This window comes from Solanum verrucosum, unplaced genomic scaffold (genome assembly GCF_900185275.1).
Source record: "Solanum verrucosum unplaced genomic scaffold, falcon-dt-bn FXZP01000062.1, whole genome shotgun sequence".
Lineage (NCBI taxonomy): Eukaryota > Viridiplantae > Streptophyta > Magnoliopsida > Solanales > Solanaceae > Solanum > Solanum verrucosum.
Window position 1 is genome coordinate 7,635,680 of NW_026020477.1, and position 15,926 is coordinate 7,651,605.

The 15,926-nt window shown below is 35.5% G+C and overlaps 2 protein-coding genes across 3 annotated transcripts in view; both read left to right on the plus strand.

The window, feature by feature from the left end:
• LOC125809192 (uncharacterized) overlaps positions 1-15,926 on the plus strand; it is a 511,850-nt gene that overhangs the window by 128,468 nt on the left and 367,456 nt on the right. The window lies entirely within an intron of this gene.
• Positions 15,355-15,826, plus strand: LOC125809200 (protein SRC2-like). Its single transcript, XM_049488859.1, has one exon. The coding sequence runs from the start codon at positions 15,359-15,361 to the stop codon at positions 15,824-15,826; it is 468 nt and encodes a 155-aa protein (XP_049344816.1). The 5' UTR covers positions 15,355-15,358.

Here is a 15,926-nt window from a genome sequence, read left to right on the forward strand (position 1 = left end):
CTTTCTCGACTGCAATCAACTTACAGAACCACCGCTCTACTCGTCGGAATTGCTGGAACCACCTGACAATGACAGTCACATGACTGATGATGCCCAACCGACACAATCATTCAAGGAAATATTACTAGACAAGCAAATCACCTTGAACCAAACCTATGGACTACAAGTTCAACAGGAAACCAAAGAGGGGAGGAAACACAACACCAAGAGGAGAAAAAAAGATTGTATCAGCCATGGTGACTATCAGTCATCATCAAAGTTTTTTGGAAAAAGACTCTCACATAACTATTTAAAAAATAAACTTATAGATATGTGGAAGCTAACAGAGCCCCTAATAGTAATAGTTCTAGGCTGCTACTATCACATAGCAAAATTCAGCCAATAACAAAGTGTGTATAAAGTCCTGCACGAAGGACCGTGGTTTGTGGTTGGCAATTTCCTCTCGGTGAAGAGATGGGAGCCAAACTTTGTTCTGCAGTTAGCGACAATGACCCATACAACAATATGGGCAAGGCTACCACAACTTCTCATTGAATTCTATGATAGAGAAATCCTTCAAAAGATTGGACAAAAGCTGGGCACATTACTACGAATTGATACATGTATATCGGCCACTCTAAGAGGATGATATGCATAAATATGTGTCCATGTACCTTTAGAAATACCAGTCAAGAATAAAATAACCATTGGCTACCATAGGCAGAAAGTGATCTACGAAGGAGAGGGAATAATGTGTGTGGGTTATGGAAGAATAGGCCATGTTCTACGGAACTGCACCCAAAATACAGTTATAAGAACAGTAGAGCAAACAGAGTCGACCACCTAACAGACCCAGGAAAAGAAGGCCCGGGACGATTGACAGATAGTCTCTTTTGCTAGGAAGAAGAAACCACTCACTCATACCAGGACCAAAGCGGACACACATGAACACCAAAGGAACAAGGCGACAACACAGGTAAAGCCATCAGAGCCGGCACCAGGTAAGTCCCCTATCAACGCCACCCCAAGCCAACCACCGTGGGATGGTGGGAAAATTAAAATAAATGCTAACGCTAATGTGATTGGTGGGCCCAAATCTCTAATTCTCAAGGGCCATTCGAATACTAGTGATGCATTTAATAATGCCAACAACCATTGGCATATATTAAATAAAAGTGAAACCCAACAAATCCAAAAAAGATTTCTTCAGTGTGAGATTAATACCAAAGAAGGTTGTGAGACCCAAGACCAATGAAGTCTTAACTCCCCCTCTAAGACTTCGACGGACCCTGCCACCGTCTCTTCAGCTCCCAGTAGCTTTTCCTGCACCGAAAAAAATAATCATCACCAAGATTCAGTTGACATGACTGTGGAGGTCACCTCAACAGTCACTCATACAACCAACTCTTCAATGGAGAAACGATGTTCTTTAATAGCCATTTCCAAAGAGCACCCACCCCTAGGTACCCCAAACAATGGCTGGAAATCCACCACCCCCCACCACTAGAGCAACCCAATAATATTCATAACAACACCACTCTCGCCACATCACATCTCGAGCTCTTGGCTGGAACTAGCGCTATGGGACAAACAACTAACCTTCCAAGTGAACATAGTAAGGGAGGAAATAATTTTGATCCTCCAACACCCAGCTTATCTGGCCCAAATTATCAAAGAAGGGATGGACCACGCAATAGAGAACCTGGGCACGCAGATATGGCAACAGACACTCAGACATGCGCAAATGATGGGAAATATCAATGTGATGTCAATGGAGGAGCTGAATACACTAGTGGGACAAATATTCCAAAGCCTCTCATTCTTTCCTACCTTCCCATACATGGACAACTTGCAAATCCCAACTTTCATACCAAGAGTACCTCAAACAGTTCTGGATGCGATATACACGTGGGCACCTCTGGGGGGAAACATGAGACTAGGGAAAGAAAGGCCACAAGAGAAAAAAGAGCCTTCAATCCTAGAACTGATAAAAAGAAACAACCAGGAACTGGAGGATATCTTGGCAAGTCTTGGAGAGCAAAATATGGAAACATTCACTTTGGAGAATTTGTTTTTTAAGGAGTGAGAGAGTTCACTCAGCATAATGTTATTGGTACACTGCCCATAGGACGTGATTGTGTACACTTTAAACCTGAGAAACGAGAAGGACATGATACAACCAGCTGTAGCGATCAACCCCATACGAGCATCGAACATGAACTCAGCACTGGAGAAGGGAAAGGGTCTGCAAGAGCAGCCACAACATCAACAGCCTATGATGAACTTCATCATATGGAACACAAGAGGGGCCAATAGCACGAGCTTTCGGCGCCAGTGTGAGGCGATGGTCAAAATGCACAACCCTATTATGCTTGTGCTTCTTGAAACAAAGATGACTGAGCACAAACACCTTACTGAAGGATTACGCTTCGATGCCCAGATTCAGTCATGCGCTAATGGTGTTGCATGAGGAATAGTCGTAATGTAGAAGGAGCATATATTGAAGCTAGACAACCTTTCAGTAACTCCTCAAGGAATCCACGTCACCGTCAAGGTAATTCCTAATGCAAAACCTTGGTTTTTCACTACTGTTTACGCTAGCCCTAACTTAGCAGTCAGGACCCAAATTTGGAACGAGTTTCGCACTATCTCTCAAAATATAGATGGTGAATGGCTCATTGGTGGGGATTTCATTGAAGTTCTAAAAGCCAAAGAAAAAATAGGAGGAAATATAATTAGCAATACCAGTACTAATCTCCATTGGAAATGCCTAAACTATTGCAAAATGGTTGATTTAGGATACAAAGAATGCAAATACATCTGAACAAATAAAATATATAGGAATAGAAATGCCCTCATCCTTGAGAGAATTGATAGGTGCATTGCTAATGGCTCTTGGATAAAGCTTTTCCTCAAATCCTCGGTAACGCATCTCCCTAGAACCAAGTCTGACCACTGCCCCTTCCTTGTCAATCTAATCACTTCAATAGAAAATGGAAATCCTAAGCCTTTTAGAATAGAACCAATGTGGTGTGTGCACCCATATTTTCAGGGCCTTGTCGAGCACTATTTCGACAACCAAAGTCACTTGACTGAGGCAATCGATATCTTCCACAAGGAAGCCACAGTTTGGAACAAAATCACTTTTGGAAACATCTTCAGAAACATGAAAAGAATTCTAGTAAGATTGGATGGCATCCAAAGGTCCTAGACCTACCATCATAGCCCCTTCTTACAAGATTTGGAGGCAACTCTCCAAGTTGACTATGAAGGCCTTCTCAAAGCTGAAAAAGAATTTTGGAAAACAAAATCCAGAATTAATTGGCTCACCGATGGAGATGCCAATACCAGCTTCTTCCACACATCCAACATCAATAGGACAAGAAGGAATATGATCACCTCTGTCAAGGATGATGAAGGGAATCAAATTGAGGAACAGGGCAGCATCATCAACCATATTACCAGTTTTTTTGTATAGATGTACACAACTAATCACTCTAGCTCTAGAAGAAACCCAGTCCAAAGATCAACCACTCAACATACCCTATTTGAGGAAGCTTCTCATAGCCTAGATGGTCCTCTCCGAGATACTCAAATTACCAATGCCTTGAACTCATTCAACCCCCTAAAGACCCCAGGACGAAATGGCATCCATCACATGTTCTATCAAAAGTTCTGGAACATCGTGAAAGGAAAAACCATCAACTTCTGCAAAAAAGTCTTTGAACATTCATCAATTCCTGATAAGTGAAATTGTAACGACCCTAAAAATGAACTAGTGAAACTAGAGCCTCACATGTGAGTTTGGAGTTGAGAACTTGATGAAATGATGAGAAATGACTGTGACGTCCGGAAACTAGTCATTTGAACTAGTGAGTTGTAAGGGTCAACTTTAAATGGTCATATATTTTAGCTCAAGATGAATTAGGTGGACCTTTACCTATCCAATTAAAGGTCTTTGAGTCCTCTTTCCAACGCCACCGAGTTTGCCCAATTCCGACCTTGGAGTAAAAAGTTATGCCCGAAATATTGAAGCACTGTCAGGCTGAAGAAAAGGGCGAACTAAGACTGGAAGGGGCAGAATTTTTAAGTTAAGACTTTATGGGTCCTTAGTCCTTTTCCAAAATTGACCCTATGCTATTTTATTCTTTTCCTAGCAACTATAAGACCTTTTTATGACTTAATTCCTTTCATTTAAGTCACTCCTCTTAGAATTAAAAAGAAACCCATCTCCTTTCATATATTTTTTTCAAGTTCAAGGAAGAAGAAGGGTGAAGAACTAGGGTTTCAATTGGAGGCTTCTTTCATCGATTTTCGTGGGCTTTCTAAATATTAAGGTATGAGGACTCTTTATCTTTGATCCCTTTTCAATCAATGAGCTAATTCAAAGTATTTTCAAAGTTCTTCAAAAATCCTAAAATCCTAATTTTGATTCTAACATGGGTTCTTGCATAAAAAGGGTTTTAAATGATGATTTTCATTGTTATTAATGATTATTAATGGTGTTTAGAAAGATATCCCCATGAACCCATGTTTTCTCAAATTCTCTAAATTTCACCATAAAGTGGGTGTATTGATTTTGAGTAGATGATTATAAAAATTGTGTTTAGTATGGTATGGGCTGTTCATATATGGTATTATATATGTGAATTGTTAAGAATCTTTATTGAATTGAAGGATGTGGGATGTTGGCCTTGAATGGGCAAAAAAAAAATTATGAATTTGTCTTCATGTTGATTATGGGCTTATGCTTAGCTTAAATGGTATAGTTGAATACCATGATTACCTATGCTTTCTATTGTGAATTGTTTGATCATGAGAATGGTGAAGGTGGCTTGGAAAGGATGGTAAGTTGACCTACTTTATGAATAATGTTGAATTAGTAGGGAATTGAGTAATGTTAGTTATGGCTTTGGAGAATGGTAAGATGGCTTAATCTCTTAGTATTGATATAATTGTTATTGACTGGTTTGATCCACCTTTGGTGGAGGTGGTTATTTGTTGTATTATTGTGAATTGAGGTCATGAAGGGCATTATATAAATGTTATTATATTGTTGTATTATTATACACATATGAGGCTATATGTAAAGTCCTATATGAAGCTATATGTGAAGGTATGATGTGAATGAGTTTTATGTGAAGCTATATGTGAAGGTATGATGAGAATGAGTTTTATGTGAAGCTATATGTGAAGGTATGATGAGAATGAGTTTTATGTGAAGCTATATGTGAAGGTATGATGTGAATGAGTTTTATGTGAAGCTATATGTGAAGGTATGATTTGAATGAGTTTTATGTGATCTTGTGATGATCCTATGTAAAGTGGATAGCATTGTGAGTTAAAGTATGACTTCTCATGATGTATATATGAAATGATGTTGGATTATGAAGTATCCTTAAATGAAAATGTTGTGACTTGGTTGGTAGACTAAAGTATCCCTCCTTGTTACTTAAAGTCTTGAATGCATAAATGTGTGAAGTGGGCAGAACTAAGAAATGGTGCCCTTTCTATAAATGCTAAAAGAGGAATTCTAGGCCAAGACTTGAATCGGCAAAACTAAGAAATGGTGCCCTTTCATAAGTCTAGCTTTCTTAAGTAAATGTAAACCATGAAATCGGTAGACCTAATGGTGGTAGCCCTTCTCATGTGTGAAATGATGAACCTTGGACCGGTAGGCTTAAGGCACCTTTAATGAAAAATCGGTAGGCCTAAGGCACCCTTCCAGGGGGATTTAATGAGCTATCCTTATGAACCTTGATTGGCCATGACTAAGAAATGGGGCCTTTCTTAGGAAGAGGTACTATGAGTTGGTTGAACTAGAAAAGGAACCCTCTCTAAGTACATATGTGATTGAATACTCTATGGGAAACAAGGCTAGCACCGAGTGGATGTGGTTAGGAAGGTGGCCTAGTTGAGTATGAGATTAGGCACAATGAACTTCCTTGGACATCTCCTAATCCATGTGTCTACATGGGTTGCTTACTAGTTCTACTTTTGGCAAGTAGAACAACCTCCACGGAGTAGGATAGACTCCGGATTCCATACCTAGCTAGTATGGTCTATGTTGGTTATGCCTATTCCCATCATGTGGGATGTGCACTCTAGTTATTGGATAGGTTCTACAATGTGTAGGTAGTAGTATGAGATGCTATCTACACATGGCACGAGTAGGCTTTGAAGATACTAAAATGAGTTCCCTAAGTCTAACGCATATTATGTGAAAGTCCCCTTATGTGCTTGAATGTCTCCAAAATGGTTTCTTAAAGAATGTTGGTCTATTGATGTTATGTTGTAAAGGAAATGTCCTTATCTAAGGTAATCTTGGGGAACACTTAAGTGTGCTTGAAGAGGTTGTATGGGCGGTCACTTCTTGTCTCACTCAAGTGTGTCTTAAGATTATATTAGGTAGAGGTCCTATGGTAATGAAATGACATGTGTTCTTTTAAAGTTAAGCATGGGTTGTATATGGACATATGTTGAGTATATGTATGGTTGGCTATGGTCTTATATGTTAATGTTGACTTGTATTATGTCTCTTATACTTATAAATGAAAGGTTTTATCAAATGATATGAAAGCATTTACTTCCTTGAAAATGTCCTTTTTGGCATGTTTTTGCATGGTCTCCATACTTAGTACTTAATTGTGCTAACCCCTTTCTTTCCCTTTTTGACTAAAGTGTAGGGATTTGGAGATGGTGATATGCCATGGCTACTTGATAGGTTTCTAAGTGTTGAAGATGAAGACTTGGTGAGTCCTCATAGATTCGAGGACAATACCCTACATGTCCTTTTTTTTTATGTCTTTCTAGTATTTGCTTAAGTTGTGTATGGGATTAGTCCCGAATTTTATACTCTAAAGTATTAGATGGTTTTGAGACATCATGTATAAAGTCTAGAAAGTCTTCCGCTTGCTATATCTTTTTTTATGAAATGTTTTCTTGGTAAAGAAAGTTTTTAATTCCTTATGGTTTTAGTGTCTATGCGATGAATGAATGCTAAGAGGCTTGTATTAGACCTCTTTGAGGTCGAGTACGCCGGTTACGACTAGGGGGTGCTCCCGGGTCGTGACAGTAACATCACCCTGCTATGCTTGATTTCTAAATTCTCCAATCCCCCCACTCTTAGGAATTATAGACCAATTGGTCTATGCAATATTGCAATACTATCTACAAACTAATCACCAAGATCATTGTGAATTGCATCAAACCACTCCTCCCCCTTATCATTGACTTAGTCAAGCCAGATTTTTGTCCAATAGAAGAGCATCTAACAATGCCATCATTGTGCAGGAGTGTATCTCACACTTTAGCAAAATGAGAAGGAAGAATCCTAACATGGTCCTGAAAATTGACCTGGAGAAGGCCTTTGACAGACTGGAGTGATCTTACATTAGGGATACTCTCAACTTCTTCAACTTTCCCCCCAAACTTCCCCAACTCATCATGTCTTGTGTCAGTACCTGTTCCATTGCAATCCTTGTCAATGAGAGGAAAACTGACTCTTTCCACGCCTCTAGAGGAATCAAGCAAGGGGATCCCATGTCCCCCTATCTCTTCATAATGTGCATGGAGAGACTTTCAAGGGACACAGATAGGGCAGTAAGTGAAAAACACTGGACACTCATCAGTATAACAACTGGTGGACTAAAAATCTCCCATCTTTTCTTTGTTGATGACCTCTGCCTCTTTGCAAGGGCAGATGTCATGAACTGTGCCACCATCACAAACATCCTCTATAACTTTAGTCGCCAGTAAAGACAAAAAGTGAGCCACCCAAAATCCAAAATCATTTTCTCTAGGAATTGTAGCACTAGCATGAAAGAAACATTTTCCAACATGCTTGGCATCACTGCCCAGGATTCTTTTGGGAAATATTCAGGGTTCCCCATTTTTAGTCGTAGGCCAACCAATGCTGATTTTCAATACATCATTGACAACATGAGGCAAAGGTTAACTGGTTGGAAGACTAAGTCACTTAACCTCACAGGTAGAATTGTCCTAATTAAAACAACTCTTAGCCACATCATTTCACACGTCATGCAATACATAAGGCTCCCCTCAAAAGTGACTGAAACAATAAATAAGATTCAAAGAGACTTTATATGGGGTTCAATAGATGAGAAACAAAAGATCCATCTACTCAATTGAGACACCATTAGTAGTAGTAAAGACAGATGAGGGTTGGGCATTCACAAAAGCGAAATCAGGAATAGAGCAACCTTGGCAGACATAGTTTGAAGGACCTTCCAAAACCCCAACAAACTCTAGACTAAGGTGCTACTAACCAAATACAAGGCCAACAGAGTTTAGAGGCCCAGTGGAGTGGTGTGCAGAACCTGGCGCAACATCCAAGATGGATGGTCCGATTGTGTCAATGCTACCAAATGGATAGTGTACAAAGGAGACAAAGTCAATTTCTACTTTGATAGTTGGCTTCCTTTTTGTGACAACATTTGAAGCTGCATCCAAGGCCCAATCACTGAGGAGGAACTGCACCTAAAAGTGAAGGACACATTTCATAATAGCCAATGGGACTTTGGAAAGCTATCTTTCGAACTACTTGAGAACTTCCAACACATTCGAAACTACACCCTCCCCACTGGCACAACTAAGAGTGATGTACTAGTTTGGGGGCTCACCAAAGATGGAATCTTCTCAACATGCTTTGCATACAATCACATCTATGACAAAGCACGTGAGAGGAGGCTCGAACCAAATAAAAAATTCAAATGAATCTGGTCGGCAAATGTACCAAATAAGATCAAAACCTTCATATGGCTCCTCTACCACTGTAGGTTACCAACCAACCTTTCACTCCACAACAGAGGCCTCGATATTAATCTGGAATGCCAATTCTGCAACCACTCTGAGGAGGACACCAACCACATCTTCTTCTATTGTACCAACTCCTCAACCCTTTGGAACTTCATCACTACCACGAGCACTCATAAAACAAGCTGGGATCCCAACAGAGTAAACAAGAACACCTGGGCAGAAATATGGTTCAATACCAAAGAGGAGCGATACAATACCTGGATCACTTGGGGGACTCTTATCCCCTACTGCTTATGGAATATTTGGCTGGCAAGGAACAATAACACTTTCAACAACACCAAAGAAGCAGTCAACATCAACCACATCCTAGCTCAAGCCATTGAATACTAGCTACTGATCTCCAAAGATGGCAAGGCGAAGGCCCAAAAAAAATCATTAATGTTATATGGGAACTCCCTGAAATGAACTGTTTCAAACTTAATACGGATGGCTCAGTCAAGAAAAATCTAGGACCTGGGGGGTTAGGAGGAGTGATAAGAAACCATCTCGGACACTGGATGATTGGTTACCATGAACATACCCCCTTAACAAATCCAGTAAGGGCAAAACTGCAAGCACTTAGAAGAGGTTTATTCCTTGCCAAGGAGAAACACCTAACCCCCTTGATATAAACACTGATTCAATAGAAATCATCAACATGATTAATGGCATCAACATGCTTTATGACAATTTGCTTGATGAATGCAGGTACTTGATTGAGATGTTGAAGGTCACCAAGATGACACACGTGTTTAGGGAGCAAAATAGAGTAGCGGAGGCACTAGCCAAGCATGGACTGCAAAACGAAGCTTTTGACACACCCAATGTTTTGATAGTTCCGTTTGTGCAAAAAGAACTAGATGCAGACATTTTAGGAACTAGCTATGTTAGGAAAAAACACATTCCTATTAACAATTCCCAGGATCAGGGTGTAATCCATATTACTACTAATGACCATCCAGTCACCATGGATGGAAACATTGTTGCTTGTAGGCTAGTGCCTTAAAATATATATATATATATATATATATATGTGTGTGTGTGTGTGTGTGTGTGTGTCACCCAAAAAAAAAAACATTTCTTCAAAGAAACAAGATAAATATTCACTACAACAAGAATACATCTAAAACAAAAATTCATAAATTTTGCCCTTTTGGTCATTCAATTTGAGTATTTGCTTAATTAATGCATACATATGAGTATGTGTAAAATTTATGTTACTTTTGTGGGTCATAGTTGATTAAAACTATAATTGGTGCAGTAAGCCAGAAACCAAACTGTTGGAAAATTCTAGTCTCTAGACAATAAATTGACGGATGGATATGTACAAAGTCTTTCTGCTTTCTATTTATTAGCTCTCATCTTTCTGATTGGTCAAGTCTATTCTCTTGTTCATTTCTAGTTTATTTGTTTTATTTAATTTATTATTACCATAAAGAACCAAATGGTAAGTAAATTAAAAAAAATTCAAGATCTTGGGTGTTTGGTAAGATGGGAAATACTTTTTTTAATAATAAGTACCGTCTTTACTTGCCTTTTGATTTTCGAAAAATAAATAGAAAACATTATTTAAGAAAGGGATGGGAGACGAAATACATAAAATGCTATATGAAAAAAAATAAATCCTAATTCTATTGGGAAGTAATTTTTAAAAAAAATTAGAGTTGAATATTTGAAAGATAACTCAATTTTAAGTAATTAATCACCTGTGTCACACAACTTTGTTTTGTCTTTTAAAAGTCATCAAACTATATGCAATTAGCTTCCATGGTTATCCAAATTTATCTAGTTATTTTAATTTGAAATTAAAATAAACAAAGGAAGAACAGATCTTTCAAGAAAACACTATCAATTTAAACGGTAATAAGAAAAAGAGGCATAGAAAAAAATAAAAATAATAAATTCATACTTAATATATGTTAAAACCTTCAATTTTTCCAATTGGAGAATTAACAATGGTGGATAGAGGTAACTATCAGGAGGGAGAGGTGGGGTGGGCTGCGGGGGTGGGGTGGAGGTGGAGGGGGAGGGTATATAATTTCTTTTATTTTTTAAGTTGATTTTCTTTTCTTTTTATATTTAGACTTGTTTATATTTAAAATTCATTTTTATAATTATTTTAAATTAAAATGTCACGTGTCTTTATTTGATTTGTTATTTTTGTCACATCATATATATATATGTGTGTATTACACACACTACTTCTTTTGACTAGGTGTCAGCAAAATGTTTGATAGATCTTTATTTTAAAAAAATTGAAGTGTCTAATAGGTATTAATTAGTTCTAGTTAAGGTGTCTAAATGAAATATGCAGACAATTTTAAGGGGCTATCGATGACTTAAGCTATTTCTTGAGTGGTAAAATACAATGAAAAGAAACCTTTTGTTTCTAATTCCTAACATTTCTTCGAAGAAACAAGATAAGTATTCACTACAATATAAATACATTTATAACAAAACTTCATAAATTATGGCCTTTTGGTCTAGACAATAAATTGACAGATGGATATGTTCAAAGTCTTTCTGCTTTCTATTTATTAGCTCTCGTCTTTCTGATTGGTCAAGTCTATTCTTTTGTTCATTTCTAGTTTATTTGTTTTATTTAATTTATTATTACCATAAAGAACCAAATGGTAAGTAAATAAAAAAAATTCAAGATCTTGGGTGTTTGGTAAGATGGGAAATACTTTTTTAATAATAAGTACTTTCTTTACTTGCCTTTTGATGTTCGAAAAATAAATAGAAAACATCATTTAAGAAAGGGATGGGAGGAGACGAAATTATATAAAATGCTATTTATGAAAAAAAATAAAATATCCTATTTCTATTGGGAAGTTTTAAAAAAAAAAATTAGAGTTGAATACTTGAATAATAGCTCAACTTTAAGCAATTAACCACCGGTGTCACACAACTTTGTTTTGTCTTTTAAAAGTCATCAAACTATATGTAATTAGTTTCCATGATTATCCAAATTTGTCTAGTTATTATTAATGATCATTTTACTCAGAAACATAATTTGTGATACTTATTTAATGACATGACAACTTTAAAAAAAATTAAAAAGTATTTTGAAAATCAAAATTCAATACTTATATATGTTTGTTAATTTGCATATAATTGTGGTTAATATATTATCATTTAGTATTACACAATTTTAATTACCAAACTTATGACTTAATTTTCCTAGTTTGTTAAAGTTAAGAATATTTAGAAAGGTCAATCTATCAAATGAAATAATTGAAAGTGAATTTAAATTTTTCGCATTTCGAAGTGTGAATCGCATAGTGCAATAACCACCCAATGATAATCAAAACCAGACTCTGAACTATCTACTTTGATCAGTACAACTCTTGCAAGGTCAATATTGAAGAAATTTTGAGCTACTTAACTGATTTTCAATTAATTCAATTATGGAAATGTTCTGAGAAAGTTCCTTAAAAAGTCATTTAATAAGATAGGGACAAAACATGTACATTTTCTCAGCATGTATATATACACTCGTTTGGTTGGGAACTAGTTATCTCGGAATTAATTATTTTGGAATAAATTATCCCACCATTTCCATCACTATGGTATAAATGGCGGGATAAATAATCCAAGAACTACCTAATACCTCCAGCTAAATGCAGTTTAAAATAGTTCTATATTTTATCCCGATCGAGATTATTATATCTTACACCTCACACCAAACAACTACGTATATCATCTACTCCTTAGATTTCTTTCTTCTTTTTCAACTTTGATTGTGTAAATTTTTTATACCATTAATATATAAAAATTGAATTCTTGACAAAAAAGGCCTTTTGAAAGAGAAACAAAGGGTTGTTTTACTATTCAACTAACTTGACATTGGACGGATTCGGAGTAGACTCGGTAGTAGTCCTACAATAATTTTTCCCTTTCTCACAAGTAATTAATTCCACATGGAAGTTTCTACTGTGGAAAAATACAATTCTAATTTCTATATTAAATTCATGGACTAGAGTAAGGTAATTCACTTGTAATTATATAATAAATATATAGTGACCAACAAGAATTGTGGTGGAGTGGTAAGTATCCCTTTATTCTTAATCAAAAGGTTTCAGGTTCGAGCCCCCTTAGGTACGGAGCTGCCCTTTGTTAGTAGGGCTGCGTATTGGTCGGTTCGGTTCAGTTCGGTTTTGAAGTTTATCAGTTTGACTTATTGGTTATCAGATTGTAGAGATACTAAACCGTTATAGAACCATTAAAATATTGACTTATCTGTTATTGGTTTATCTGTTATTGATTTTTAGCGGTTCAGTTATCGGTTTAACCGTTAAGATTTGATACAAAAAAATTATCATTATCGATTTAACCGTTAAGATTTGACACAATTTTTTTTATTGAAAATCACTTAGAAACAGGCCAAATGAACCATGTACATGAGTTCACAAGTTGCATCTTGCTCAAAAGCAAACACTTTTACATTGTAGAATAACCAAGTGTTTGAGACAACCAGAAATAAAAGTAGGAAACCAAACTCTAAGTCAAGGACTTTATATACAAAATGATATAAATATAATTATTTAATTTACTATCGGGTTATCGGTTAACCCGTTAAGAAAAAGGCTCAAATCGTTAAGAACCGATAACCCGATAACAAAAAAAATCAAAACCCTTATCAAAACCGCTAAATCAACAACCCATTACTGATAAGCCAATAACTTTTTTCGGTTCGGGTTATCGGTTTCAGTTCGGTTTTGAACAACCCTATTTGTTAGGGAGTGCTTTACCCTCCAAGGACTTCCCGGCGCGAATCCGAATTTAATCGGGCTCCAATGTATGGGTATCGAATACCGGGTGAGAAAAAATAAACATATAGTTGTATTTTAATATTTGAAATGTTCATTTCAACTTCTTATTCTGATAACATTTTTTATTAATAGTTGTCTGCATCTTATGACAATTCATCCATCTTAAGAATTTCTTCTTAATCATTCACCATCCTTGATAAGAGGGTTGAACTGCATATTTTTTTTGTCTATATAGCTAGGCCACTATTAATAAGTTATTACACTATTCTCATCTTCTATTGTATTAATTAGTAATTTCTTTATCAATCTTTAATTAATTCTCCTACTCCCTCCCTCCCTCCCTCCCCTACATATTTATTTGTTTTTTTTTTATTTGACACACCTTTTAAAAAATAGAAATAAAAATAAGAATTTTATTATATCATTTCTAATTATTAAGTTATTTAAATGTTGAGTTATGAATACTACTTAAAATAATGGTAACATAAGTATAAAATGATAAATCGTCTATTAAATTTTTAACTAAACAAGTAAAAGATAAATCTTTTTAATACAGTAAATAAGTTTATTAAAGTGAAGAAAGGATAATGAATTGTATTATCTGAAATCATTCGTCACTTTCTTACAAGGATGACAAGGTAAATAAAAAATTACGTTCTCAACTTTCTACTCTCTTTTATTTTATTTTATTTTAAATAAGAATACACTATCTTCAACGCATTTTACATTAAATAATGTTTAAAAAATCAAAATCTGCCAAACAGTTTATTCATCTTCACTTTGACACGCCTCTATTTAATACTCTTTTTTATCCCTAATCATCAATGGCAATAAAGTTTATTCAAAACAATATACTACGTAATATATATACAATTGTATGGATTATATTAAGTATTTAGCCCTTCTTTCTTTCCTGTAGTAAGAAAATCAAAAGCTAACGGTGTTAACAATTCATAGTTAGGTATAAGTATTAAAACTATATATTCTATTTAATTAAATGTCAAACGTGTTTTGTCTAATAACACGAGGATCAAAATTAGAATAAGATAATAATATGAAAACTAAAATTACCAGTATCTTTTTATTATATCACTCCTAATTATTATAAATTACCACTCATTTAAAGTTACTTAACAATAAAATAAAATAGATACTATAAAATAATAACATCTATTTTAATATAATCGATAAATTAAAATGAACGATAAGTACAACACACTCACTACCCTCTTCTTTAATTCCCCTCTTGTTTTATTTAATTATCCAAGTTCCAAACCCAAAGGTGGATAACATAAACTTATATACTTCCTCTGTCTCAAATTTATGTGACACATTTCGAATTTTAAGATTCAAACAATTCTATCCTTGACCGTAAATTTTTCATATATCTTTTAAATATTTTGAATTATCAATTATTGTGACTTATAGTACTTTTTATATAGTTTATAAATATATAAATTTCATTTTGAAAAAATTGAAGATTTCATGAGCAAATTCTCGATCAAACTTAAATTGTTTGACTCTCAAAAAGCGAAGTGTGTCACATAAATTGAGATAGGGGGAGTACTAAACAAAATAAAAGTCCAAACAATAGAGAAGACTATCCCCATTTCTTCGTTTTTTCCTCTAATTAAAGTAAAAGTCTTCTATATCGAACAAACAAAGTCTCCTCTGATCTGTCCACATACCCCACATAATACTCATGAGCAGTACATATTTTAAATATAATATAAATTTATGTACACAAACAACTAGCTAACTCAAAAGCACACAAAAAAAAAATACAAATGGATTGTAGAAAATTTGAAATAATTCTAATATCAGCAAGCGATCTTGAAGATGTTCGTAAGCTATTCAAGATGAAAGTTCATGCTAGGGTTTCCATAGGTAGCAACCCGAACACCGAAAAACGGACCCCAACGGACAAGCATGGGGAGATAAATCCAGCATGGAACTTTAGTATGAAGTATACAATCTCAGAGTGGATGATTCAGTATCCAAATGACATGTTAGTGATTAAGTTATACTGCAAGAGGAAGCTCGGAGATCGATATATCGGTGAAGTTCATATGTCTATGAAGGAGCTATACGAGTATTCGTATGCTAGTGGAGGTAGTGCTATCATGAATTGTCCTGTACGTAAAGGTTCTGCTCAATCTCAAGGTGTTTTGAGGTTTTCGTATAGGTTTGGTGAAAGAGTTACCATTGATAAGTTAGTCTTGGCTGAGAGCATTGCTGGTTGGAGTATGTGTTAATTTAGAGTGAATTTGATTATTTTCTAGTCTTTTTGTTCTTTTATGTTTTCTACTAATGGATTCGACCATCATATATATATATATATATATGTACTGCAAA

What these genes read in the sequence shown, in the direction of transcription:
- LOC125809200 (XM_049488859.1), top strand. Translation starts at nt 15,359, where the DNA reads ATGGATTGTAGAAAATTTGAAATAATTCTAATATCAGCAAGCGATCTT.